The sequence below is a fragment of the Molothrus ater genome, chromosome 8 (assembly GCF_012460135.2).
Source record: "Molothrus ater isolate BHLD 08-10-18 breed brown headed cowbird chromosome 8, BPBGC_Mater_1.1, whole genome shotgun sequence".
NCBI classification, from domain to species: domain Eukaryota; kingdom Metazoa; phylum Chordata; class Aves; order Passeriformes; family Icteridae; genus Molothrus; species Molothrus ater.
Genome location: NC_050485.2, coordinates 4,934,761 through 4,962,298, shown reverse-complemented (window position 1 = coordinate 4,962,298; position 27,538 = coordinate 4,934,761). Strand labels below are relative to the sequence as shown.

The 27,538-nt window shown below is 42.9% G+C and overlaps 1 protein-coding gene across 7 annotated transcripts in view; it reads left to right on the top strand.

Moving 5' to 3' along the window:
- PCDH15 (protocadherin related 15) overlaps positions 1-27,538 on the top strand; it is a 639,096-nt gene that overhangs the window by 365,268 nt on the left and 246,290 nt on the right. For 5 of the 7 annotated variants that reach the window (XM_054515533.1, XM_054515534.1, XM_036385473.2 and 2 more), the window contains 2 exons: positions 1,898-2,016; positions 26,730-26,744. In XM_054515533.1, the coding sequence (XP_054371508.1) occupies positions 1,926-2,016; positions 26,730-26,744 (106 nt within the window). In that variant the 5' untranslated portion in view covers positions 1,898-1,925. The remainder of the gene's footprint in view (positions 1-1,897; positions 2,017-26,729; positions 26,745-27,538) is intronic. The other 2 variants (XM_036385480.2, XM_036385479.2) reach the window with 1 other exon arrangement.

The following is a 27,538-nucleotide window of genomic DNA, read 5'->3' as shown; positions in this document are numbered from 1 at the left end:
CTCATCCTTGGAAGTGTTCAAGGCACGTGTGGATGTGGCATCTGAGGATATGGGTTAGTGGTGACCACGGTGCTGGTGCTGCTTGGACTTGCTGACCTGAATGGTCTTTTCCAACCTGAAGAGTTCTGTGACTCCACAATTCCCTGCTGGAATTTGGTCATAAACAGCTGTAGAAGGGCAAGGGAAGAGAAGGAGGAAGGGAGGGTGCTTTGCATGGCTTGAATTCCTGGGTTCTGTCACCTGGAGCTGCTCTGTCAAGACAAACGTTGGTCTGAAATGGGACTGAACAGTCCCATGAGATCTGTGCTGGGGCTTCACTTCTTTCATGGCCCATATTGAAGTTCTTCCTGGAATTGCTGCCTGTTGCAGCCTGCACCAACCTCCTGCTGCTGGACAGCTTGGGAAGAGTCCAGCCTGGGGGGAGGTGGAGCTTGGAAAGGCCTCTCTCCATCCTCCACCCCTGGATGAGGAGTGGAGCAATGGGTTCAGTGTAGAATTTGAAATGGCTTTGCTGCTGCCCTTGATTTCTCCAGCACGTTGCTATTAAAATCCAATAAAGTCACCTGCAATCCATGGCTTTACAAAGGGAAAAGAGGCTGTGCTTGCTGTGAGGGAGCCTCATAAATCACAGGATAGAATCATAGAATTTGAGAATAACCTCAGATGTCCTGGTGATCCCACCCATGTGAGCTGTCCTGCAAGCAAACTCAAGATATATTTTATTTATATTATCAACCACCTAGGAACTTTAAATACTTGAGTAAATATGGGCCACTCCATCTGGTTTATTACATTTCCCTACTTGCTCTCCTTCTGTGGAAAAAACCTAGAGGTTTTCCTCAAACTCTCAGCACGCAATTGTTTTGTAGGTTTGTTTGATTGTTAATAAATGCAGCTATTTTTTTATACAATAACTTGGCTTGTATTGCTGAAAATCTCTCTTCATTCCACACTCCTTGTATTTAACCCCAACATTTTAAATTTGAAGGAATATTTTCAAATAATTCAGTTCTGGGCTGCAGAATTGTGCTAATTCTTTTTATTGGAACCATGAACCAGAATTGTCTAATGTTCTGCACTCCAGGTACACTCTGGAGTTCAGCCAGACCTGTCTTGGGGATTTTGGTGGGGGATTTTTTGTTCATTTGGGTGGGGTTTGTTTGTTTTGGAGGCCTGAACGGGAGGGAAGGGAGAGCATTGTGGGGTTTTGTTTTGGGTTTTTATTTTTCTTGGGGGGGGGGGGGGGGTATCTTTGTTTTGTGGGTTTGGCTTGTTTTTTGGGGTTTTTTCTTTTTTTTTTTTTTTTTTGTTTGCTTGATTTGGGTTTTTGTTTGTTTATTTTGTGGGGGTTTTATGTTTGTTTTTCTTTATTTTTCATTTTACTTTGTTGATTGTTTTTTCTGGTGTGGTGTTAGTGGTGGTTTGTTTTTTTTCATTTTCCTGAATACAACCCAACAGCCTCTATCCTTAAAGAAGGCCACCCTCAGGGATCATTGCCCATTTTTCCCAGGCAATGCCTTTGAATCCTGAGTCCCTCTGGCCTTTTGCAGTGAGCCCTCATTTTAATCAGTGCAATTTCCCTGCTACAGTTGCTCCTCCAAAGTGCCTGAACGCAGGAAGGATACCATGAATACTTTATTGCTGGGAAATTATGGAAATCAGACCTGATTTAAGCCAGAACCTTGCATTTTCATGACTTGGAGGGCTGTGCATGCACAGTTATTGAGTTGATGAGTACACACATTAATGCTAATTAGAGGTTCTCTCCTTATTTATTTATTTCTGTGACTGAAACAATACCATGCTCTTAGAGTCTGTGTAACCCCTGTGAAAAAGTTTGTAGTGCCTCAGCTTTGTGCAGGTTGAGTAACAAATGTGTCAAATCCCTCTCTTCCAGCTCTGCCTTGAGTGAAGTTTGACAGAAAATGGTCCAGCAGCTTTGTCTCTGGAAATGGTTCACAGTGGGGACGGCACTCGCTGCTGTCCTGGCATGGGCTCTGGCCCAGAATGATGAAGGTAAGGGTTTGGCTGAGGGGTGGAGCTCTGGGAGGGCTGGGATGCCTCTGGAATTTCACTGGAATGGGTTTTTTTCCCCAAAAAAAATTAATATTTGATGAAGTAGTTGGGTAGGAAAAGAGGTTCCAAGAAAGAAAGGTCTGGGTGTGTTTTGTGTTTCGTGGCTGCTGCAGCATCCAGTGATGATTGCATTTCCTGAAGCTGTTGATTTAGCAGGCAAGATAAAATCTTCAGTTGTGGTTATTCAGTGTTGGACTCGAGCATCAAATGGGTTTGTCTTATTCCTTGTACAAGCTTTAACAGTAAACTTTACTTTGTTCATAAATCAGCAGTTGTGGTTGGAACTGGAGATGGAGAGAATGGTTAATGACCAAAAACTTGGGGAAGAAATCCACAGTGAGGGTGTTCTAGAGAAACAATACTTCAGGAACCCTGAAACATGGCACCAGTAGCCTGTGTTCCTCCTCTGAGCATCTTGGTTGAATTTAATTGAAAGACAGCAGAAATGTGTCCTGCCAGTGATCTCTGGTAATTAAAAATTACAGGCCTGGATAACTGATTAGGGTTCATTCTTTTGAACAATTTAACAGCTTTGAAGGGCAAATTTTGTCAGAGTTGTTCCTGAATACACCTGGGAATAATGAGTGGGATAAGTGAAAACTGAGTGTGGCTTCAGAATGTCTGTAATGAAGTTGCTCATTATCCATGGCACTCCATGTGGGTAGAGCTGTAATTGTACAAATTTATGACTTTGGCATCTGGGTTTTGGTTTAAAAACCTCTATTTTGTCAGCTAGGAAGTCAAGTAATTTTGCTTTCATGGGAAGTATTCAGTCCTGCTTGAATTATGCTTTGTTTTTTGCTATCCAGTTGAAAGTCTCTGTTTCTTGTTCTACTAATTGCTCTCCAAATGTCCTTTTATTCCCTTCCATCCCCCAGCCCCACCCTCCCCATAATGTACAAGAAAGCTAATTTAATTTTCTCCATTTTTACACCCTGTCATAATCACTGTCACTCCTGACACTGAAGTGGACGAGCTGCTCACATTTCACATATTTGCTCTGTGCTGGGCTACACCTAACTGGGTTTTAATGATTTATTGCAGGGGAGGAGTGGGGCCATCAGGTTGACCTTGGTGGTGGCTTGAGGAGCAAAATGCTGGTTTGGGTGGAGGAGAGGGGGCAGGATGGCCTCTGGCATGTCCAGCAGCACAGGAGGACATGGGAGAGCAGTGGGAATAGTGGTGGGAAGCAAAGCCAGGATCATGGGGCTGTGGAGAACCCTCAGGGCAGGCTGAGAAAAAACAGCAAAAAAAAAGCAGCACTTTTCCGTGGTAATTTTTTTGTGCTCGCACTGGCAGCATCACCCATCTCCAAAAAGGCATTTTTGAGGAGAATAAAATGGGGATTTTTGGTTGGGGAGCCATTTCTACTTAGGCTTGAGTGATGATGAAGTGTGCAAAACACAGACGGCCCAGGCAGGACAGGGGCAATTTGATCTCCTGGAGAGGAAAAAGGGATCCCTCAGGTTTCCATTTCCTTTACACTCATAGGACCAATTCTCATCTCTGTGTCCTTATCCCAAGGTTGTTCAGAATCCTTTGTCTTGCAGGTGATTTAGAGAAAGGGAAGGGCCACCACTCTTTAATGGCAGTGTCCTGTGACTGAGTGAATACAGCAACTCCCTTACTTCAAAGGGGTCTGAACATAATTTTTGGATGGATTTTTTTAGCCTGGCTTGTGCCAATTTATTTTTCACTGAAACCATGCTTGTTTTTATCCTCGGTACTGGTCTCTTACATGGCCTGAACAGGACAGCTTTGTTATAATGAGTACAAGTGTGCTGGCTGTAGCCAAAATTCTTGCTGCTTTTTTCAGGGGGACAGTTCAGAAATGCTGTTTCTTGAGGAATCTGCAGCACCCTGATACAAACTGAACTGATTTCCTCCCCCATACTGTGTTCAGGAAAGGGTAAATGTAGCTAAAAGCACTTTGGATAAATTTCACAGGGGTGTAATAGAGAAAAAATGAGCTGGAAATGGATTTAAGCCAAGGTGGGGGACTGGTGACTCAGCAAATGGCACCCAGCTAATGAGGCAATGCTTACAGGCATAATTACTTGGAAATATGTTTCTTACAGCTAAATAGAAAACTCTGTGTAGGGCTGGGCCTGGAGGAGTTCTGATGTGCAGGAGCAGAATTTGTAACCTGAAATACAACATAGAAAAGATGTGTTCTTCTGGCAATTGCCATTCCCAACCAGTGTAGTTCTCTTAACAGCAAAATAATAAATGTAAATAAATAAAAAATCAACTCTGGCAGGAATAATGGTAATTGCCATTTCCAACCAGTATAGTTCTCTTAACAGCAGGCTAATAAATATAAATAAATAAAAAATGAGCTCTGGCAGGAATTATGGGCTATTTCTTTGCAGCTAGCATGCCAATCCTCCATTTTCCTGGCGGGAGTTGTGGATGTTGACTCAGTTTCTTGCCCTTCTTGCTGCCTTTTGCTTCATTAGCTTATAATTTCTCTGTTCCACATGTTTTACTTGACCTCCTGTGTCACCAAATCCTCCCCAGCCACAGCAATTAATGATGGCCCAAAGTAACTTCATCCAGGAGTGCCTTGGGCAGGCTGCTTTCTTCCTAGACTTCAGTAGAATTTTCCCCAGGATCCCATCTGCTCCTGGTGAAATTCAAGTACCTCCCATCTACTGTAGTCCCTTTGTATTCAAACCCACCCCCCTAATTATTAAAAAAACCCAAGACTTTTGTTACAGAGCCACGCCATCAGTCCTAATTTATTGTTGATGAGCCCATTCCGTGTTTAATTTCAATTCTTTCATGCTGTAATCCTTTTGTTCAATCCTGTGGTGCACCAGAATAAATGTTAGGCTTGAGTGTGGATGGGGAATATTGTAGTTTTGGTTTGGTTTTCTGAAAGGAAGAGATCTGGTTTTACAATTTCTGCTGTTGTTTCTCTTCCAAACAGGAGAAATACTGCAAAGGTTGGATTTTTTTTCCATAATATTTTAACTTAAGTAAAAGTAGAAATGTCACTTGTAGCTGTGCAATATATGAAATTAGGTCAGCTGAAATCTCTTTTATTTTTCCAGTGCTGCTTTATTGAATTCAGAGGCAAACTCTGAGGCTAAAGGAATCAGGGAGGAGGAAGGTGGAAACACAGGATCAAATTTCTCCCTTTTTCTTTTCCTCTCTAATCTAATGTCTATGGCTCAAAGAAAAAAAAAATAGCAGCAATTTTTGGCCAGCCAAGAAGGCTGCTGAATTCAAAACTTTCTGCACTTTTATGACAGACCAAACCAATCCAGCAGCAATTATTTGCCAATTAACATATTTAATTATGTTGAGTCAACACCATTCACGAAAATACTAATGTAAGCTGGGGGGGCACAAATAATTTCTTCTTCACTCTTAAAAGATGAATAGAAGGCAAAAATCATTCTGGTTCCTTTTAAAAACCAAAAGCAAATGTGGAGATCCACCCACAAAATTTGCCAAGGATCTGTTGTTGGGGTTTTCAGAAGTAGTGGAATGGGGCTGTGACTTGTGGGGATCTGTTTCATACCATGGAATCTTTGAAGGGTTTTTGAAGATTTTTGGGGCCTGCTTTTGACCTAAAGTGGTTTTGCACTTTTTTGTACGTGAATGAAAAGAACACTTGAAGGTCCTTGTATTTCTCCTGAAGATCTATAGCTTTAAAAGAAGAATAGTAACAAAAATCCTGAATTCATCCGCTCAGAGATGAGCCCATCCTGGTGCTTTTGTTACCTTGTAAATTTGGGTTGTGTTTGAGGGGGTTGATGTCACCTGTCCCCCAAATCCCCCTGACCCAGGGGCCTGTCACACCCCAAAAATGTCAATACTCAAGTCCCTGCCTGTGTTTGGTGTGGAGCCAGTGGAACCACAGGACCATTTTGTTTGGAAAAGACCTTGAAGAGCAGCAAGTCCAATAATGCTGGGGATGAGGATTTCTGGAAGAGCCTCCAATCTCCTGGAGCTGTTCCATGAAATCATCCCTTCTGACTCACTTGAGGAATAATGCTTGTTTATCCCAGAGGAGATGCAAACAGGATGTTGGATGTATTTCTCTTGGCATGTATGGCTAAGAAGGAATGCTCTCTTGATTATTTAATGTTGGTTTTTTCAACTCTATTTGGACTTATCACTGTAGTTCTTCCAATCTTCTGGTTTCAGACTCATTTCCTTCCTTTTCCTTCCTTTCTGCTTGACTGTGGAACAAGAGATGAGCCATGGACACCTGCACTGTGGGGTATGGATCTCACTGCTGGCTCAGTGGTTTTGTTTCATTCTGAAACAAAATTTCACAAAATAAAACTAAGGCTAATCAGAAGATTTGCTCATCCAAATATGGGTTTCCTATCCTAACTGTTCAGCAGATGGGTGTTTTTTATCAGAAAGTAACAAAAAAAAAAAAAACCCATTTAAATGGTCTTTGCCACTTCCCTGAGTGGGGATGACTTTTTAAGTTTTTTTTTTTTTTCTGTGAAAACCATAACTGTTCACTTTTACCACCAGGACTGTTGAGCCCCAAACCCCTTCATCTGGTTTTCAAGGCCCCCTTTATTAGTTAATGTCTTTTTATTCAGTCTAACAATCTTCTGCTACAAAAATTAAATCACTGAGGGGCCTTACAAATCACCTGAAGAGGATATTTTAGAAAGAAAAAGTTTCAGATCTTGATCTATTACTGTAGGCAGGAAATTAACTGGGGAAAATGCATATTTGAGTACCTGGAGCTCATTGATCATTCCCTGAGCCCTGCACTGTACAGATGCAGGGAGAGCAGAGAAATGCCACCAGGTTCTTGCCTGAGGGAACGTGTCTGTTCCTGGGAACAGGAGTCATTTGTGTGTTTTAGGGGCACTTGGTGCTTTTGGCTGGGAGCTGTGCCCTTGTTCCTACAGGGAAAAGAGCTCTTCTTGATGTTGGGGAGTTGTAGTGGAGCCATTAAGCTCCTCTGAAGGGTTTAGTTCTTCAAAGTGTCTTTGAGTGCCACCAGCAGCACTTTGAGGTGACAGAAGATGAATTCCCCTGTGGTGAGAAAGGAGTTATTCACAAAATAGGGGCACTGAAACGAGGTTCATCTCAGTTAATGTACAGATTGTAGCCCTGGTAAAAGGGACTGAGTATCCTGGGATCTCCCTGTGGCTGTGCAGGCAGGGATGAGGCAGGAAGCTGCTTCTGGAGAAGGAGGAAATCCCAGATCCCAACAGCCTTGGAACCACCAGACTGTGGGACCTGGCTGGGAATGAGCCTCTTCCAGGCACTGGACTCTGAAGGGTTTTTTTTTTCTGCTACCAAGTTGAGCAAGGGCCTGGAGCATCTGGGTGCCCAGGAAAGGCTGAGGGGGCTGGGAGGTGCCACCAGGTGCCCACTGAGCTCCTTCAACCTCAGCCACCTTGGCATCCTGTGTTTGTCCTGTCTGTGTGTTGGATTGTTCGGATTTCAGGCTACCAAACATCCATGCTCTTGGATTCTTTAAAATTGAACTGTCCTGAGCCATTGGTGAGGGAAGGCTTTGAGAACGCTTTTCCTCCAAGGGCTGGGTTCCTCAAGGTGCTACTCACACCTGGGAAGGGAACTCTGATGCAGGAAAAGCAGAAACCCTCCTAAAAGTGGCCCTGGCACACTTTGTGTCCCCTCCAGAAGAGTTGCTCTCACTTTGGGACTTGCAGCTTTAACTCCAGTGATGTTTTTAGGGCTGAACTCCTAAAAATCATCAACCACTGTGTCTGTGCACTCATATGTTGGTTTGTAGCACTCATATGTTGGTTTGTAGCACTCATATGTTGGTTTGTAGCCATGTGTGTGAGCAGAGCCACTGCAGCTCCTCAGTCATCAACTTTCTGGTTTATCCTTCACTCATGAAGACATTTTGTCTGTTTCTGAAGACTTGGAAGGCCAGGACCTTTCCTTTCTGGTTTTTTCTTCAACAGAAACACATTTGCAGTGTAGTCGGGCTGCTAGATTTTAGTACTAAGGCAGCTCATATAAATGGAATCTGTTTCTTTACTAGGAAGCCTAAAATGTAAATATTTTAACTTTGGAAGGAAATCAGGCTTTGAAATTCTATTTGAAGGGCAATAATTTAATTAGTTTGACTTTCAAAGAACTAAGTGTGACACTACAACTGGCAGGATTTAAAATCTGCCTCAGTGTCATGTCTTGCATTTCATACTCCACCAGTAATTTATGTTGCCTGTTCAATTTTAGATTTTATTGGCAATATTGTATTTGTAGCAACAGTTTGGAAGCACAGAATTCCTGTTTCTTGGTGATATGGAAGGTCAGGAATCCTTTCTTTACCTGCTGCCCCTGTCATGTTACTTTCCAAACCTCCTTCTCATTTCTCCTTGCCTCTACCACTAAGAATCATTTTCTGCATCCTTATTTGTTGACTGTCACATGTGGACAGATAAACTGTGTTAGAAATTACAGAAACCCTCTTGCTGTGGTTTAATATTATTTTTCTCTTTTTTTTTTAATGAGAAGTAGCTGTTTAAAACAAGGCACAGGAACTTCAGCTTGATCAAAACTGATTTTTGTCGGATTTGATTTTCACATAACAGGAACAGACTCAGGGTTTTATCCCTCAGGACATGAGGTTTGTGTGTTCTGAATCACTTCCAGTGCCCGGAAACTTCCTTGTGGATGGTGATTATGGACTCTTCCTTTAGAAGGCTTTAAACAGGGATATGGATTTTCCAGAGCCTCTGGAAAGTCTGGACTTCTGCAGGGGCTGAGTTCCTGCCCAGGCCAGCAGGATCTGTGTCCAGAGAGCCCTGGAGGAGCTGGGGAAGGGGCTGAGGGAGCTGGGCAGGGGCTGAGCCTGGAGCAAAGGAGGCTCAGGGGGCCCTTGTGGCTCTGCACAACTCCCTGCCAGGAGGGGACAGCCAGGGGGGGCCGGGCTGTGCTGCCAGGGAACAGGGACAGGACAAGGGCAAAGGGCCTCAAGCTGGGCCAGGGGAGGCTCAGCTTGGACAGCAGCAGCAATTTCTGCATGCAAAGGGTGCTCAGGCCTTGGCAGGGGCTGCCCAGGGAGCTTTGCAGTGCCCAGCCCTGCAGGTGTCCCAGCAAGGGCTGGAGGTGGCACTCAGTGCTCTGGGCTGGGCACAAGGTGGGGGAACCAAGTTGGGCTCAGAGATCTTGGAGGGCTTTTCCAGCTTCAGGGATCCCAGGATTTCTGCTGTTGTGTGCACCTGGAGCCTTCTCCTGTGGCTGGGCAGTGGCCATGAGGGCTGAGCTGTCCCAGTTCATTTTGCAGTGATCATTTTCACATTAGGGCATTGTCACTGCTGAGCTGCTGTCTGCCATTAAACACTGGCAGGGCTTTTTCTGACTGAAGCTCATGGAAACTCTGGGATTTTACATGGAATGCCCATGGTGAGGAAATATGTGGGGATTTGAACCAAAAATCCTAAAATACCCCCAAACACCCCAAACCAAACTCTCTCCCCCACACCTTTTCCACAGACACTGTGTAATTTTTGCATACCCAGGTGTAACCACTCCCAGCCAAACACTTTCTTCTGGAGACCTCTCTTGGAAGACAATTTTCCTTTTTCTTTTTTCCCCTCATTTTTTTACATGCTGAAAAGGCAACTTTTGGGTTAGGTTGGGAAAAAATAGTAAGAACAAAAAACTACCTCTGTGCTTTGCAGTATTTATTAGACAGTGTATTGAGGCATGGCGAGTTTTAAATTGGCAGGGAGATGAACAGCTGATATATGTAAGCAGAAATCAAATGTTTAAATAATGCCAAATTATCCTGCTGCACATTGTTTAACAGGACTGCAATGGGAAGAGCCAAGGAGGTAGGGAAGGAAGCAAGGAGAGAAAAATGTGGTTTTCAATTGGATTAGACAGAAATGGGATTTCTCTGCAATTGAAGGTTTAGGTCTAGTCTGAATTATCTTGGAAAGCTGATTTGCACAGGAAGGGGGTTGTGGTGTCAGTTTGTGTTTGCCTTCTATATTGTTTCAGTTCCTTTTTGTGAATTTAATGGTGCTCCATGATCACTTCTCATTTCAGAAACATTCTAATGGGGTTTAAGTTCAAGGAATTGCAAACTCTTGGGCACCTTTAAATGTTCAGAGCAGGAGACCATAGAATCCCAGAATTATTTAGGCTGGAAAGGACCTCTACACCTGGGACTGGTCCCCACCTTGTCCCCAGCCCAGGGCACTGAGTGCCACTTCCAGCCCTTCCTTGGGCACCTCCAGGGATGGGCACTGCCAGGCTCCCTGGGCAGCCCATGGCGTGTCAGACATTTTTTGGTTTTGTACCAGAATATCTTCATTTTAGTCTCTTATTTAGAAACTTCTGATTTTGCCAGCGATATTGATGTAACATAAAATATTGGATTTATTTCTCCCTTTTAACAGGATTTCTAAAGGGACAGGAGTTAAAAGTTTGACCTGCTGGGCAAGTCTGCCATGGGATAATTTCACAGCTTATTTCTAAGCAGAACTGTTTGAATTGGGAATTGTTTGGTCCTAGAGGGGAACACAGAATGTTAAATATCTTGGGGCTCCCTCATTTAAACATTTAATTTGATCTCCCAGCTGGTCTTAACTTAAACCAAGGTTTCTGGTGTTGCCTGGTGTCACTTTTCTCTGTGACCAGTTGGCCAGTGCAGCCTAATTGTGTTTCTTGAGAAGTGGCCAGGCTTTTGATTCAATTCTAAATAACACAGCACAAAAATTGATTACTGCAAAATCATAGGGAATTTTGAAAAAACTTAGAGTTAAAAAAAAATCAAAGAAAACAGAGTGGAGTAGTTTTTTTATTCCACATAGTGGTGCTGGGTGAAAGTTTCTGGTGTTTGAAATTCTATTTTGCTGTCTTCTAACCTAAGAACCAACGGATTTTACTATTACTTTATTTTACTACTGTTAAGATATTTTACTCTTTGAAAAAATTTCTTGACTCCTCAGACTTTTTGCTTGATAAAATGGTTGGGATCTTGCCATTTGAACTATTATGAAGCTCAATGTGCTGCTGTTTTCTTTGGAAGCTGAAGTTTCACATCCACAAGTCAAAAACTTGAGCTTTGCTCCTTCTTCAATGTTTTTTTTTTTTGCCTTCCAAGTTTTCCTTTACTGTTTTTTATTGCCAAGTTAATTGAACAAATCTGGGCAGTGTTCTTGGTGACTTTCTGACAAGTTGAATGGCTTTGTGCTAAATATAAAACAAAAGTGTTTTGTGGAGAGGGACTTTTCATGAGGATGTACAGTGACAGGACAAGGGGGAATGACTTCAAACTGGATGAGGGCAGGGATGGATGGGATATTCGGAATTATTTGTTCCCTGGAGGGTGGGCAGGCTCTGGATTCTTGGAAGTGCCCAAGGCCAGGTTGGACATTGGGGCTTGGAGCATCCTGGGACAGTGGAAGGTGTCCCTGCCCATGGCAGGGGTGGGACTAAAAATAACCCTTAAAATGTCCCTTTTCACTGAAATTATTCCATGATTCTGAGCAGGTACTCTGCTGTTAGACAACAGAAACACAAAGGAAGGAGGTTCTTCAATGCTTTGGGGCGTTTTTAAAATTTATTTTGGATTTTTTTGTTGTTATTGTTGTATTTATAGAAAACATACAGAGAATTCCAAGTTAATGCTCCTAATCCATCTATCAAACAAAAGCCTCTTCTCACTCTGCAGTTCTGTGCTCCACAGGATTCACTGCTGCCCCATTTAATTGGGATAGATTTCCTACCAGGACAAAGGTACTTTGTGAGTTTATCCTAAGAAGCAGATCTTATAGAATATGGTGTTTCAGTGAAGGGGGAACTATAAACAAAATCTCTATCAACAAAGCCAGCAAAATAACATCTCTGAGTGATTGATGGCTGCTGTGGAAATAAATTCAAGGCTGTGAAAACTTCCTGCAGTTGCATATGTTAGAAGAGATAAGATATATGGGATGTTCAAATACAAATGATGTGCAAGTGCACTTTTTGTATTATTTATAGAAGGAAAGGGGAAAAAAAAACTAGTAAGGGGTGAAACTGTAACTTAGAGGATGGGCTACACCCAGCCTGGCCTTGGGCACTGCCAGGGATCCAGGGGCAGCCCCAGCTGCTCTGGGCACCCTGTGCCAGGGCCTGCCCACCCTGCCAGGGAACAATTCCTCATTCCCAATATCCCATCTGGAATATTCAGGGAATCTTCCCCCTCTGTTTTCAGTTAATGATCTCAGGCACAGGAGCAATTAAGAATTTGTAATCAAATGGAGCTAATCAGGATGACACAGCCTCGTCTTCTCCAGTCAACTGCTCCTCATCTCTCCAATTTGATCTGTTTAGATAAGAAAATCAGGGGGGAGAGTGGCACAGGCAGTGCTTTTCCAGCTCCAAGGGCTGAGCACTTGGGTTTCCAATGTTTGGTGTTTTTATTCTGCTCAGGAGATGGTGATTAACAGGTGAGGAGAGGCTCTGCTTGTGCAAGAAACCTGATGGTACCAGAGCATTTTAAATATCATTAAACTGCTCAGTATCCAAACTCCTTCCACAGAATCACTGACCCCACTCTTGTCTGCTAATTAAAATAGTTACAAACAAACTGCCAGGGAAAGGCAAACTGTGAACAGCTTCAGGTAAACCACTGCTTTCTTCTTTATCCAGAACTAAACCCATCATGAAGCAGAATCTTGCCCCCAGCCAAAAACAACACTTAATTTTAAACTTAAAGAACATGAACAGTCACACATAGAAAATAATAAAGAGCTCCCAGAGCTGTGCTCAGTTGTTTTCTCACCAACCCTGTGGATAGAACCTTTGTATAATTAAATACTGGAGGTCTGCAAAGAAAATACCTTATCTGCTTGTTCTTCCCTTGTAATCAGTGGCTTGGGATTTATTGTGCAGCTGGCTAATACAAAATTAATCAAGCTCTCCATTTCAGCCAGCCTGGAGCTGGAGCAGAGGCTGAGAAGCTCCGTGTCAGGTGTGCTGCCTCTTTATCAGTGGCTGTAGGTGAGATAAAATCAAAAAATAGGGCTTCAAAAACTGAAGGGAATTAGGAGGGGAAGAATTTGGGCATTGCTGAACGCTAAGAAGACTTTAAATCCTACAGAAATACCCATGCAATTGCTGTCTCATCTGCAGGATTATTTTCTGTGCTATCTCTGAGGGGAAAACCTTACAGGAAGGATTTCAAAGCTGCCCTGAATCCTTTTATTTCCAGCTATCGGAAATTAAGCTGAGTCCAGCTTTAGGCATCACTTTGTCCTCCTGCTGGTGGCCTCTGTGTAGCCTATGGGCCCAAATTACTCATGTGTTTTTTATGAATTATACTTTGTACAACTATGAAAAAACACGTTCTTTTTGCTGCCCATCCTTGCTGATGGAAAACTTCTCTGGGTGTGCACCTGGATTGGGCTGACCTAGGAAGGACAGCTCCTAATCCTGTCCTTTCCAGGCAGGTGCTGCTTGGAGAAGGGTTTTATGTGTCCTTAGGTCTTGGGAAACATCACTGATAGGCAGAGGCTGAGATTCCTTTGGCACTTGCCATTTTCCATAGGAGCCAAAACACTGAGCAGAGTTGTATCCTTCCAAGGAGGGGTGATCAGTCTTAATTTCTGCCAGGAAACATCCTCCTTATTTATTATTATTTTTTTAATTAATTGTCTTTGCAACGTGGAGCTGAGTTGCATTTTTTGCTAATTTACATGTGTAAATTAAAATAAAATTAATGTACATAGGTAAACAAACACAAAATGCAAGTTCAGCTTCTTTCCAGCACCAGGAGCAGAATTTGATTTTTTTTTTCCTACCATTTCATAGAGTCATTGAGGTTGGAAAAGCCCTCCAAGAAAAGGGAATCCAACCTGTGCCCAATCCCCACCTTGTCCCAGCCCAGAGCATTGAGTGTCATATCCAGGCCTTCCTTGGACACCTCCAGGGATGGGGACTCTACTGCTGCCTTTTAGGGAATGATATTTGTTCCATGCCTTCGACTCTCCTGAGAGTGGAGCCAGACAGAGAGATTTTGATGGTAATCAGGTTGTCCTGTAAGGTGTTTATTTTTGAAAGTGTTTTCTAAGGAGGGAAAAATGGAGAAGTAAATATTTTCAGGCTCTGGAGTCAATATTGCAAGGGATATGAAATGTCTTTTCCAATGTAGCAGAAACCCAGCAGCTCTCTCCTTGTGATTTATCAGTTGGTTGATGATAAAGGTTTCAGACAGCAGGTGAACCATGCTTGCATTTTATTTTCACCATGTTATTAAAGAAAAAAATAAGCCACAAAAAAATCATCCTGACTCAAGTTTCTGGAAGGAGTCTCTTAGTGTTTAGAGGGTGGAGAGTCCACTCAGCAGCAGCTGTGATAGGACAATGGGGAATGGCTCCTGGTGCCAGAGGGCAGGGCTGGATGGGATATTGGGAATGAGGAATTGTTCCCTGGCAGGGTGGGCAGGCCCTGGCACAGGGTGCCCAGAGCAGCTGGGGCTGCCCCTGGATCCCTGGCAGTGCCCAAGGCCAGGCTGGACTCTGGGGCTTGGAGCAGCCTGGGATGGTGAAAGTTGTCCCTGCCCTGGATGGCATTTCAGGTCCCTTTCAACCCAAACCATTCTGGGATTCCATAATTCCTGTGTGATTCTAACATCGTTTTTCGGGAATCCTCCTCAGGTGGATGCTTGGGAGCACTGTGAACTGACAGGTGCTGAGTCCAACAGTCCTTTGTCCCATCCCATAATTCCTCCCTCACAGAGGTGCTTTACAGAGGAGATATCTGTGAACCTTCCATTCATTAAAACAAATCCTAAATTGGTTCAAAGGCAATCAAAGGCTCTCACCATTTTGCCATTTCCAGACAGTTTTGGATTAATAGGGCCCAAACTTTCCAAAGACAAGGATAAGGAGATTGTGGCAGGAGTAAGACAAGATGCCAGAGATCTGTCCTTCCATCTCAGGATATGCTTTGCTTATTAAATAGGCACTTAAACCTTTTTTTCTTAATTTCCCCCTTCATGTTTTTCATCAAAAGGTTTTTCTAACATAAAATTTGAAGACAGTACTTTGCATTCCCCCTTTCTCATCCTGCTGTTTTCTGGGTTGGGTTGGTTTTTGTCCTTTTTTTTTGGTTGGGGTTTTTTGTTTGTTTGTTTTTGGTTTTGGTTTTTGTTGTTGTTGGTTGGTTTTTTGTTTTGTTTTTATGGTTTGTTTTGTTTTTTTTTTTTCAAATTTGTAGATATTTTGTGAATTCACCTGAAAATGTGAATGATAAACTGTGGGACAGGAAGCCAAAGCACACCTCCTGTAACCCATTGTGGACTGGGAACAATTTTCATTATAAAACCAAGATGACTTTGGTTTTTACCCAACAAATTAGATCTCCAAAGTGCGCAGCTCACCAGGAGAGCCACAAATAACTCTCTGTAGCTCTCCAGCACTGCAGTCCTCATTGCCTTCCTAATTAACTCAGGCTGTTTGAGCACAGGCTGGCTCTAGGATGGCCAGAAATCAGCTCAGGCTTCAATTATTGAACCCATTGGACCATAATTCATTAAGAGACACTTCCAAGGGTGTCACTTATTGGGAAGTCTCCTTATTCCATGTTATTCCTGCATGGGGGACATGCAAGTAGCTGGGGTTCAGGGGCTGCACAATGTCTTAGGTGCCATCACCTTTTTTTGAGGGGGAGAAAGGACCTTCTGCCTGTGACTTTGGGGCCTGTTTCCCTCTCACACTCTGGGAGGGCAGCACTTTCCATGTCCTTGGCTGGGCAACTTTTCCATCTCTTTGTGTCAGAATTGTCTGTGCGAAGTGAGGGAGTTTTGTGAAGCCTCCAGTGTAAGTAGAAGTTCGTTCCCTTCCATTTCCTGGGTTCTGCCACTGCATGTCTGCCTGGAAATGGGCTTAAAACCAACATTTTTGGCCCTGTTGGGGCTTTTCTGGTTGCTGATTTTAGATACTTAAAATCTATAAGCCTTTCCAAAGCACAGCTCCCTGTCTTAGCTCATGGCAGCGTTCAGTGGGAATTAAATATTGGTTTAGTTAAGCCACAGTACCAAAGTTCAGCACTTTCCATGTCCTTGGCTGGGCAACTTTTCCATCCCTGACTTTGTGTCAGAATTCTCTGTGCAAAATGAGGTAATTTTATCAAGCCTCCAGTGTAAGTAGAAAGTTTATTCCCTGCCATTTCCCAGGTTTTGCCACTGCTTGCTTGCCTGGAAATGGGCTTAAAACCAAAATTTTTGGCCTTGGTGGGGCTTTTTTTGATTGCTAATTTTGGGTACTTAAAATCTATAACCTTTCCAAAGATTATAGATTCCAAAATCTAAAATCTTTCCAAAGCACAGCGCCCTGTCTTAGCTCATGGCAGCATTCAGTGGGAATTAAATCATGCTTTAGTTAAGCCAACAGTACCAAGGTCCAGCCTTTAAACATCCAGGTGAGTCCTCAGTGGTGAAAATGGTTGTTCCTGCAGGGATAGAATAAAGAATTCCCTGCTTTCAGGTGGATAATTCAGGGCCGTGCCATGACTGTAGGATGTGTTCATCCAGAACAGGTTTACATTTTTGGGGAAAGATGGAGAAAATTGCATTGTTTTAATTAAGATGCACTTGTGGCCATCTCTTTGTCTGGGTATTTTTAGCAGTGTCTAAGGGAGAGTTTGAGGAGCTGAGGGAATTGAGTGCCTTTGAAGACCAGGGGATGTCTTGGGATGGCAAAGCCACGTCCTCACCTTCTGGAATTAAGAATTCCCGGCTTTCAGTTGGATAATTCAGGGCAGTCCCATGACTGTAGGATGTGTTCCTCCAGAACAGAGTTGCATTTTTGGGGAAAGATGGAGAAAATTGCATTGTTTTAATTAAGATGTGCTTGTGGCAATCTGGGTTTTTTTGGGTATTTTTAGCAGTGTCTAAGGGAGAGTTTGAGGAGCTGAGGGAATTGAGTGCCTTTGAAGACAAGGGGATGTCTTGGGATGGCAAAGCCACATCCTCACCTTCTGCCACTGCTGCTCGAGGTCCTGATTAAATTGCAGGAAGATGTTGATCAACATTGCCTTCATTAGAGATGTCAGGAGAGAGCTATTTATAGGCACAATATGTAAATCTCCCAAATAGGTGGTTAATTCTCTGGAACACAAACAATCCTAGGAGTGGCAGCTTAATTAGCACCCGTTTTCCTGGATTACCTGCTGGAGACTGGCACCAAGGGGAAGGTTCTGGAATTATTGGAATATTTATAGGTGACTTTAGTGCAGCAAAGTTGTTCTACCAGACACTGACAGTTTGATTAATTTTTTAATAACCTGTATGTTGCTAATTTTTTTAGGTTGAGGGGAAGGGTTTAGAATTTTAAAACCCCAAAGTTGGAGGTTTCATGTCTGTGTAATTCTTTCTTATCCCAATTTATAAAGTGGTGCTTTTTAAAGGAAGCCACTGTAATCACAGCCCCAAAAATACATTCAATGGTATTGATACATTCAATGGTCAATTGATCTATTCAGTGATTCCTGTGGTATTGAAATACTCTAAAATTTGACATCTGTTTTTACAGAGAATCATATTTCTGTGTACATATCAAAATTCCATAGAGGGTTTTTTTTTTTCCCTAAAATTAGTTTAAAAATTATTTTTAATGCTTCTTTCTCTCAGCTCATTGCCATCAGTTCTGTGGAACACAAACTGAGGTTTTCCTGTGCCTGTTTTAGACATAAAAAAATCTGGACTGAAGTAGGAGAAATTCTTCAAGGCAAGACGAGAAGCCTGGTTATTAAATATGATTTTCAACCTCAATATTTAACCTAAGATGTAAAACTGACAAATTTACTTTTTAGGAATATGGCAAGAATGAATATTATTGGCTCATCTCATGTTTCTGTTAATAAATGCCAATTTAGTTGATTTCGAAGAAATTCCAACAATATGAAATGTTAGGAGTATCTCCAACTGCTTTTCCCAAGTTGCTTTTATTACTGGTACTACAGCAGTCAAAATTTACTTTAAAAGTTGCTTATAGTACCAAGAATGAGTTGAAGTTCCAATATTAGAAATTTTTCATCCTCCTCTACGAGAGCTCTGTCTTAAATGCATTACAGGCATAATAGGGAAAATGCAATCTCAACAAATATTGAAAATGAGATGAAATTTGAATGCTGGGGGCATAGGAATGGTTAAAAGCAGGTTTAATCAATTTTTGAAAGCACTCCTGAAGATATTGCCGCTTCTCTTGACTCATCCAGTGCTTTTTAATGGTCTTAAAAATGACTTTTGGTAATGGTAATTTTAGCTGCTGCTTGGCATAGTATCATGTTTTTATGTGCTTTGCAGTGTTTTCAGGCACAAGTATGATTTTTAAAGACTCCTCTCAACTCCAAAACTGCTTGTAAAATGGGGAGTTATTTCAATCTAAAAGCTCAATGTCTGAAAGAGGGATGGCTCTGCATTCATCTCAAAGCTGTAAAAATAAAATAACAAAGCACAGCACTGGCAGGGCAATTTGCAGGTCCCAAACCCTTTAGAGATACTATATCTGTAAATAAAATAAAGAAAAAAAAAGAATGGCAGAATAAAGCCATGAGATAAATTAGCTGATCAGATTGTGTGTCCTGAAATGGAACAGGAGCTTTTCGTAATGGTCTTTATTTGCTTTTTGTCCTTTTTTTTTTGCACTGGATTGTCACCCAGCCTCACTTTTTGTCCACTTTAAACCAAACCCAACCCCAAATTCGCCTCTCCCTCGTGCTTTGGAATGCCTAAGCTCCAATTTTTAGAGCAGGGCTCAACTCTGATCAAAGCACCCAAACTCTGGGAGGTTTAAGCAGGATCTCAAATGGGTCTGAATCAAGCTCAGGTTTGCTGGGGTGCCTTCCCAGCCTCTGCAATTAGGGATTTCTCTCAGGAAGAGCTGCAAATAGCCCGTGAAAGCCCTTCTTATGCCATTGTCAATGCAGAGCCATGGCAGCACAAGCCAGCTAATGTAAAAGGTTATGCCAAGCTCCTCTGAAACTGCCCAGCTGTGGAGCTGAATGGCCACACAGGAAACGAGGCGGGGCATTTTCCCCTGCTCTGGGGTTGCTTGGTTACTCACTTTAAATGTATGGCTCTATGTGGCTCTTTATGAGGACCCTCCGTTTGTAAATGGAGTTTTAGAGACTCTTTCATGGCTGTGGTTTTCCCCCCTGGAGTGTTCCCTGCTGAATGGAAGTGGAGGTGAGGACAAAGCACTGCTTCCTTCAGGAGCAGATGGGGTGTTTTGGAGAATCAAGTGCAGCTGGGAACAGAAATACCTGTTCAGGCAGAGAGAAATGTGAGGTGCTTTATGTCAGCCTGCAAGAATTGCACTCCTGGCCTCTCCAGGTTGGAAAAGCTGCTCTTGTTTTCCCAGGCATTGCCAGCTCCCAGGAGCTTTGCTGGGGTTTTCAATCCATAAAAGACCCCAGGCTGGGGTTGTGAAAGATGGAGATTTCTTGAATTGTGCTCTCTGAGCAGCTTGTCCCATCACCAGCCACCTCAGGGGCACAGCTGCCCTCGTGGCACTCGTTGTGCTGGCAGTGTTTTAGTGAATCACTGGCCTTCAGTTCTGGGCTTGTTCCATCCTGGATCTTGTGGGTGCCACACGCACAAACTCTTAATTTCTAGCTGGTGGTCAGGCAGAAATCAAGTGTCTGTTTCCTCATTAATAATTTAATTCCTTATTTAAAATGGCCACAGTATTATTGGTGACTCAGGCTTGAAGATGGGACTTTGTGTTTCTCACTTTGTATCTCCAAGACTTCTCTAATTGTTTGATGGGCTTAACCATGTAGAGGAAATGGGGAGAAAAGCCTTTAAATACTTTAAAACTGGAGAATGTTTGGGTTGGAAGGGACACTGAAGTTCCAAAATGCCCACCCCTGCCATGGCAGGGACACCTTCCACTGTCCCAGGCTGCTCCAAACCCCAGTGTCCAGCCTGGCCTTGGGCACTGCCAGGGATCCAGGGGCAGCCCCAGCTGCTCTGGGCACCCTGTGCCAGGGCCTGCCCACCCTGCCAGGGAACAATTCCTTCCTGATATCCATCTGAATTTCCCCTGTGCCAGTCTGAACCCATTCCCTGTGTTCTGTCCCTCCAGTCGCTGTTGCAGGGTCCCTCTCCAGCTTCCCTGTGTCCCATCAGGCCCTGGAAGGAGCTGTGAGGTGCCCACACACCCTTCTCCAGGCTGAAGAGCCCCAGCTTTCTCAGCCTCTCTTCATCTCTGACTCTCCAAGCTCTGTTCACAATCTCTATTCTGCCCTTCTCCACAATGGGAAGAGTCATGGTTGAAGAAAAGAGTGTCCATGAAACTAAAACTGGTGAATGTTGAGAGTTGGCTTTGTTTAATTCTCTCTAGAGCTAAATTAAAATGCTTATAAACACAGAGGGGAAAAAAAAAACAACAAATCCAACCTTTTAGCTCCCTTCTAGGTCCTAGCAAAGTCCCCTCTGCTTTTTTTGAACTCTGCTCCCTCTCAGTGGGAGATAATTTGGACTTGCTTGCTGGGTCAGGCTTTTTGTAGTATCAAAGTTGTCATTGCCTCCTTCCCACAGAAATGTTCTGTGTGTTGGATGTTGTGCTATCCAAGGTGTTTTCTTTCACATGCATATCAAAGAAAGTGGCTTTTAGTGGCTCCTTGAAGAATTTTTCATTTTGCCATTTGTCTTATTGACAGCACACAGTCACTGAAGCGGATCAGAGCCCTGAACTCACCATAAATTCTTGTTTGCTGCAGTGTTTGGCGATGGTACAGTGGTTTATTGGAGCCATGGGGGGAATAGAAGGTCAGGAGGGAATGGCTGGATGCTGCTTCTTCCTGCACTGTGATGGGGTGGTACCATGTGAACAAGCCATGACTTGTTCAAATTAAACTTGCTCCAACATGTTCTGGATGCTGCACACTCTCATGGATTCAGGAAGAGTTTGGGAAGATGAACAAAAAAAGCAAATTTTAGAGTTAATACTTTGTCCTTTCCTGTCTTGTGAGCAGCCCTAGGAAATAAGGGATTGATGCTGAGGAGCCTTCCACAATTACTGACAAGGTTTAGAGTCTGATCCTCGTTTCAGTCAAAAATAAAAAATAAACCTTTCTTCTGCCAACAAATAAAATAATTTCCTTCGACAGTTACTGGGTAGAACTTTATTAAATGGAAAATCTTTTCAATTGGGCTGAGTATCTGTAAGGAACTGAGTCAGGGGTTTGAAATTGCCCATTGCACTCCCTGTGACTGTTTAAATAAAAACAAATGGAACGATTTATCTGACTAAATAAAAGCAAACTTGAATATAAGACAAATAATGAAATAATTCAGAGTAATGATTGAGTGTTTCTGCAGCAGCTGGAAGAAGAGTTGGTGATTAGCATAAGGAAGTGGATTTTTTTTTTCCCAGTTTTATTTTAGGAGTGCTCAGGAGGAGATTACAGTTACTTCTAGAATTGTGTCCCAGGAAGGTTCAGGTTGGCTGTTTGTTTTCCAGATGATGATTGTGCTGTTCTCCCTGAAGAGCTCCTCACTTATTTTTTGTGCCAAGGTGAAACTCCTTTTGTCTTTGGAGGTCTAAGACTAGGTTAGGGAACTTTTTTTCTCACAGCTGTGCTCTGTTAATGCAAATACAAATCCCTTCTTGGGTCTTGTGGGAGACTTTTGGTACTTGAAGTCACTTAAATTTTTAGGGCTTTGTGGGCCAAGCTATTTTTTCTTAATAAACTTGGAAGCCATGTGACACCAAGAACAGAGTAACCCTTTCCTGACACTGCTCCCACCTCATTCAAATGTTTTATTGAGCTGGAGTTTAGAGGTATAGGAAGTATGAATGGTTCTTTGGGGTTTCCAAGTGATTCTATTTGGTAGGGGGGAGTATGAATGTAATTTTGGATGGCTGTGACTCTTCTACCTTGATGCCTGCATTGTCAGTGTGTGTGAGGTTCAGCTGTCCCTGTGAGGGTGAGCATGGGGGCTCTCAGAAGTGTGACTGTGAGGAGAGATTTGCAAAATCTGCTGCAGCCTGGCGACCTCCACACACAGAGAGTGGTGTAGGAGCTCAGGTGTCTCCAGCTACTCCTCAACCTGTTGTTCATAGAGGAGGATGTCCCTGCCCATGGCAGGGGTTGGAACTGGAGGATCCCAAAGGTTCTTTCCAGCCCAAACCATCTTGTGAGTCCCTCCAGTGACTGGGAGCAGGAGACCAGTGTGGAAAATCCTGTGAAAGCCCTTTCTGGAGGAGCTGGTGCCTTTGGAGGTGGCACAGAGGCTGTGGGGATGCAGGTGGCCTTTAGGATGGTGGCAATGAAGAGAAGAGCTCAGGAGGAGAAAGGGAGCTGCTGGGAACTGCAAACCCCCATAGTTTGTGGGGCAGGGGTGTTGGAGGGGACATTTGGCTGTCAGACAAACCCCAGCTTGTGTGGCCAGAGTCACAGGGTGGTCTGGGTTGGAAGGAACCTCTGAGATCATCAATTTTTTGCCACCTCCCACTGGAGACTCTCTCCTCTTGGGTGTCTGCAGAGCTCTGGCCATTACCTGTTGGTTCCACACACTGGGAGTTTGTTATTAGGTGGTTCATTAACCATTGTTTTATTTTTTATAGATTATTTTCTGTTTTTAGCTGTAAAACAGAGAGAAGTCCTCCAAGGAATAGGAATGCTGGATGGGAAAGAGATTTGAAGGGGTTTCAGAGGTGAAAGGAAGATGATCCAGGAGGTGTCTGCTGGGAAAATACCTGATTATTCCAGTTGTTGTGTTTGTCTGTGCTCAGGCTGTTTGACCTTGCTGAGTGTCTCACCTAGGACAGTGATTGAGGGTTTCCCCTGAGCCATCTCATTAAAAATAATTAGAAATTAAAATAATGAAAATTAGCCAGCAGAAACCAAATAGAGCTGAGCCTTGACACGGTTACATGGAGAGCTTGCTAAAGAGGTTCTCACTTTGCTCCCAAGGAGAGAGGCCCTTTGTTCATCCCCTTCTCTTGATTAAAGAAGGGCAAAGCAGAAGTACTGTTAGGAAAAACAGTCAAGTTAACAACAGGAACAGAAATTATTTGCTGCAAGGTCTTAGGAAAGCCTTCAGAGCTTGCTGTTTTATTTAGTAAGTTCTATTTGCCTTTCCTGTGAGGAGTTTGGGGCAGGGGCACTGCTGCCTCAGGATTCCATTTACCAGCATTGCTGCCTAAACATAAAATGCATCATGAAAACTGTAGGGAGGGAAGCTCATTTATGGAATGCTTTTCCTTTTTAAAGTGTGTTTGATTTATCATGATTTGACTTCAAAAACTACTCCATTATGCCCAGGAATTTCAAGGACAACTTGTTTTTTTGTTGAGAAAATTGGAACAGAGGCATGTTCTGGTAATACATTCTGGTAATAAACTGCAGTGTAAAATTGGAAGAGGTAAAATAATGGCTAAAGAGTTCTACCAAGGCCCATACAGTGACACGGGGCACCTTTCTGCTCTTTGGGTTTAAAGTCTTGTGGAAATATTTCCTTCCTAAGTCACCTTTGGGGCTGCAGTTATTCTGTGCATTTTTGGGTTGAATAAAGCAGTCTTAGTGCTGAAATAATTTCTGTTGAGGATAATTTCAACAAAATACTGGAGAAAAAAATTGATAGAAGCAGAGTGAGTCCTGAGGAGGCCTTGGAGATGCTCTGAGGGCAGAAGCCCCTCTGCTCTGGAGCCAGGCTGGGGCAGCTGGGGAGAAGAAGGCTCCAGGGAGAGCTCAGAGCCCCTGCCAGGGCCTAAAGGGGCTCCAGGAGAGCTGGAGAGGGACTGGGGACAAGGGATGGAGGGACAGGACACAGGGAATGGCTCCCAGTGCCAGAGGGCAGGGCTGGATGGGACATTGGGAATGAGGAATTGTTCCCTGGCAGGGTGGGCAGGCCCTGGCACAGGGTGCCCAGAGCAGCTGGGGCTGCCCCTGCATCCCTGGCAGTGCCCAAGGCCAGGCTGGAGCAGCCTGGGACAGTGGGAGGTGGCCCTGCCATGGCAGGGGGTGGCACTGGAGGAACTTTAAGATCCCTTCTAGCCCAAACATTATGGGATTCTCCTAAAAACAGAGCCTCTTTCATGTAACAGCACTGAGGACCATTTCCTCAGGGACACTGCTTATTGGTGTTGCTCTTTAGCTTTAGGAACTTATTTTTTCCTACTTGCTCATTTACCCAAGTATATTTCCGGAGAGTTTCCATTTTCCTAGATTAAATATATTCCAGCTTCTGTCATCTTTATAAGACAGACTCTCCATCCTCCTGATGATGGCAATAACTTTTCTCTGCACCTGGCTCAGTCCAAAGATGTTTTTTTACTTCCACAGGAATTCCCACCATCTCTGGCTGGTGCCTGTTGGTACAGACAGTGCTTGAGCTTAGGTTTTTGGACCCCATTGATTTTGTGAGGGGGGAAAAAAGGGATCCCCCATATGTATATTTACAACATATGTCTTGTCTTCAAGGTTTTTCATTAAAATTGTTGTCTCTGAATTGGAAATCTGTGTCAGACTGCAGTTTTAGATTTATCTGTTCAGGGCATGGTGATGGATGTGGAACTGAGTCTGTGGCTTTGTAAGGTTTGATCCTGCAGAAGGGAAGGGTGAGGTGACAACAACTGAAAAAGAAGGTTTGGGTAGTGCTGGCATGGTGAAGTGATGTGAAATAATTTGTAAATTTTTGTCTATGCAATAAAACTTCTTCAGAAATCTCTTACTGGTGCCGTGGGTTAATCCAGAAGTTTCCTACTCCCATCCTGCTTGTTTGGTTGGTTTTTTTATCCTTCCATACTTCTGGCTCTTGCTCTAATCTCTTCTTTTCACTGAAATTTATCTCATGATAAATTTTCTTGCTTCACCTGCTCACACTTGCAATAAATCCTCTGTAAATTGCTGCATTTCACTGTCCAGCCCTGCCTTTTCTCTGAGACTTCCAAGATCCACACTGGATTGGTGGACATTCCTTTTAAATGCTAAACACTCCTTTTAAATGCACTGTACAATGTTTTGTTTATCATTCTGGAAATTCAGGTGTGTTTGATGGAAAAGTTAATGTGGACATGTGATTTGGCTTGTAATTTTGATAATTTTTTTAATTGAATATAAGCTAGAAGCTGGCCTGATTTGGCTGAAACTTTCACTGGTACACCTAGCAGGGAAAAAATATCATGGAAACAGAGAAGATAGGGAAAAGCTCCATGGAGTTTTTTAAAAAAAATGTTGATTGTTATTTTACTAAGATACATGCAACTTTTAGACTTAAAAATTGTCCCCGCTTTGTGTTTTTATTTGGATATTTAGTTTGGTTTTTACTTTTATTTTTACTTTTTTTTTAGTCACTGTTGCATGGGGTATAGCAGGGCTATTCCTGAAAACAAAGTCGCAGTAAAAGTTTCTATTGTTGAGCTTCTTTGCCTTAATTAAGAGTTTGTTGAAGGGTCCTTCAGTTCCCCAAATCCTGAACCTCTAGAAAATTATAACATACATCTCTAGAAAAAAGTTAAAGTTGGTTTTGTTATGGCCCTGGAAGGTTTCTTGTATGCAGTAAATAAAATGAGGGCAGGGAAAAAAAAATAAAAGGCCATATTTCATATAGATAATGCAAACATTTCTTATCTGCCCACACAATGTGCTCATAGGAAACTACAGTGGAATGAAAGATGTGGTTTTACAGGTGATTTATTTGCTCTGTTAGTGCCTGCAAAACAAAAAAGCTTTAAAATAATAGTTAATTTAATTCTTAAAACCGAAACAAACTGGAAATTTTCAATTGTCATGTATCAAAGTAGAGCTTATAAGAATGAAAGGAATAGGGAGGGAGAGACTTCTTGCATTAGTGATTTTATTTATGCTTTAAAGTGGTGAAGTGGGCACAGAGGTGTTTGGTCACAGGTTGGGCTTGGTGGTCTTGGAGGTCTTTTTTCAGGGGCAACACAAAGCTGCTGCTGCTGCTGGAGGAAAACCCAGTGTTGTAGAGGTGTCCTTTAGGGGCTTCACCTAAATGGAGATCTGAGCAAACGTTTCACTGTTCGCACCTCCCTTTGTAGGTCTTGTCTGTGCTGGGGTAATTAGAGGCTGTAAGGAGCTGCAGTTTGGGTCCTTTGAAGTCCACAAATGTGTAATTTTTACCATAAGATGAGAAACAGAATTTACCTCAGGTTGTCCTTCTGTTTAATTTACAGATGATTTTCTGTTGGGATTTGTGTGTAAAAAATACATCTCAAAAAACCAAAACAAACCATTAATACCTGAGTATTTCTTTCCTATTTTGAGCCCAGAGCTTGATTGGAAGGTATCATTTCCCACAAATGGAGTTTGGTTGAGCTGTGCATCAGAGGAGCCTCATCAAGCCTATAAAATCATAGGCAAACTCACATAGTCCTGAGTGGTGAATTGGGAAGGAGAATGGTTGTCTCTTTTCTCACTGAGTCAATGATGCTCTTGGAAAATTAAAAGCTCTTCCTAATGAACTTTTATTTTCATGTGCTTTAAAGGGGATATTGGTTTTCTGCTGTTTAATGTAGAAAACCTGATTGGTCCTAAAACAGCCATCACATGTGGTGATCATGCTTTTATGTATTTTAAGGCTACACTTATGCGTTTGCTAGCTCTGCATGTACTGCTTGATATCTTTGAACCTCTCTTTTGAGTAAACCAACAAACTCTTACTTATTTTCTTTCGTTATTCTGCTCTGCTTCCATTGATGACTCTAAACTTTTGACTCCAGACTGGCAATATGAGGGTAAGATGGCAAAATATGACTTCCTGAACATTGCTCGTCTGCTTTTCATTTGTGTTCTCCTTAGAGTTACTAAAATTCCATTCACTAAGTAGATCCTTTTTGTTGCAGTTAAATACAAATTTTGTTTGTTTCTGTTGTGAAGCTTTAATTATGATTTATACCTTTTAATCATTCCTTTGTTATTTCTTTGGGTTAAATTGCCATCGTATTCCCTGTGTCCTGACACACATTGAGATTGTTGGTGGGATCTCTAGAGCAAAACACAAACAGATTCATTAGTGTAGCCATCCAGCTGGATCATGGTGGAATGTGACAACAATCCCTCCCTGGCACAGGGTGCCCAGAGCAGCTGGGGCTGCCCCTGGATCCCTGGCAGTGCCCAAGGCCAGGCTGGACAGCCTGGGACAGTGGGAGGTGTCCCTGCCCATGGCAGGGGTGGCACTGGATGGGTTTTGAGGCCCTTCCATCCCAAACCAATCCATGATTCTGTGATTTGAGGGGTGTTGTTCATGACATGCAAAGGAAGAGGAAAAACCATGTTTTTGCTGTTCAGGGTTTTTAAATATGGAGTATACCTGAGATCATTTGTCATCACATCCTCCCTTGCTTTACAAAGTTTCTCTGAGTAAGGGAGAAGCAAACAGCTCTGTTTTGAACCTTTGTGAGTGTAACTTTATAATCAGTTGTAGCTCATACCTGCATCACATTTAAGGGAATACTTGCCTTCAGCATGCCAAATATGCTGACTTTAAAAAAAACCCCAACAACAAAACCCCAGAGATCCTACTTTTGGA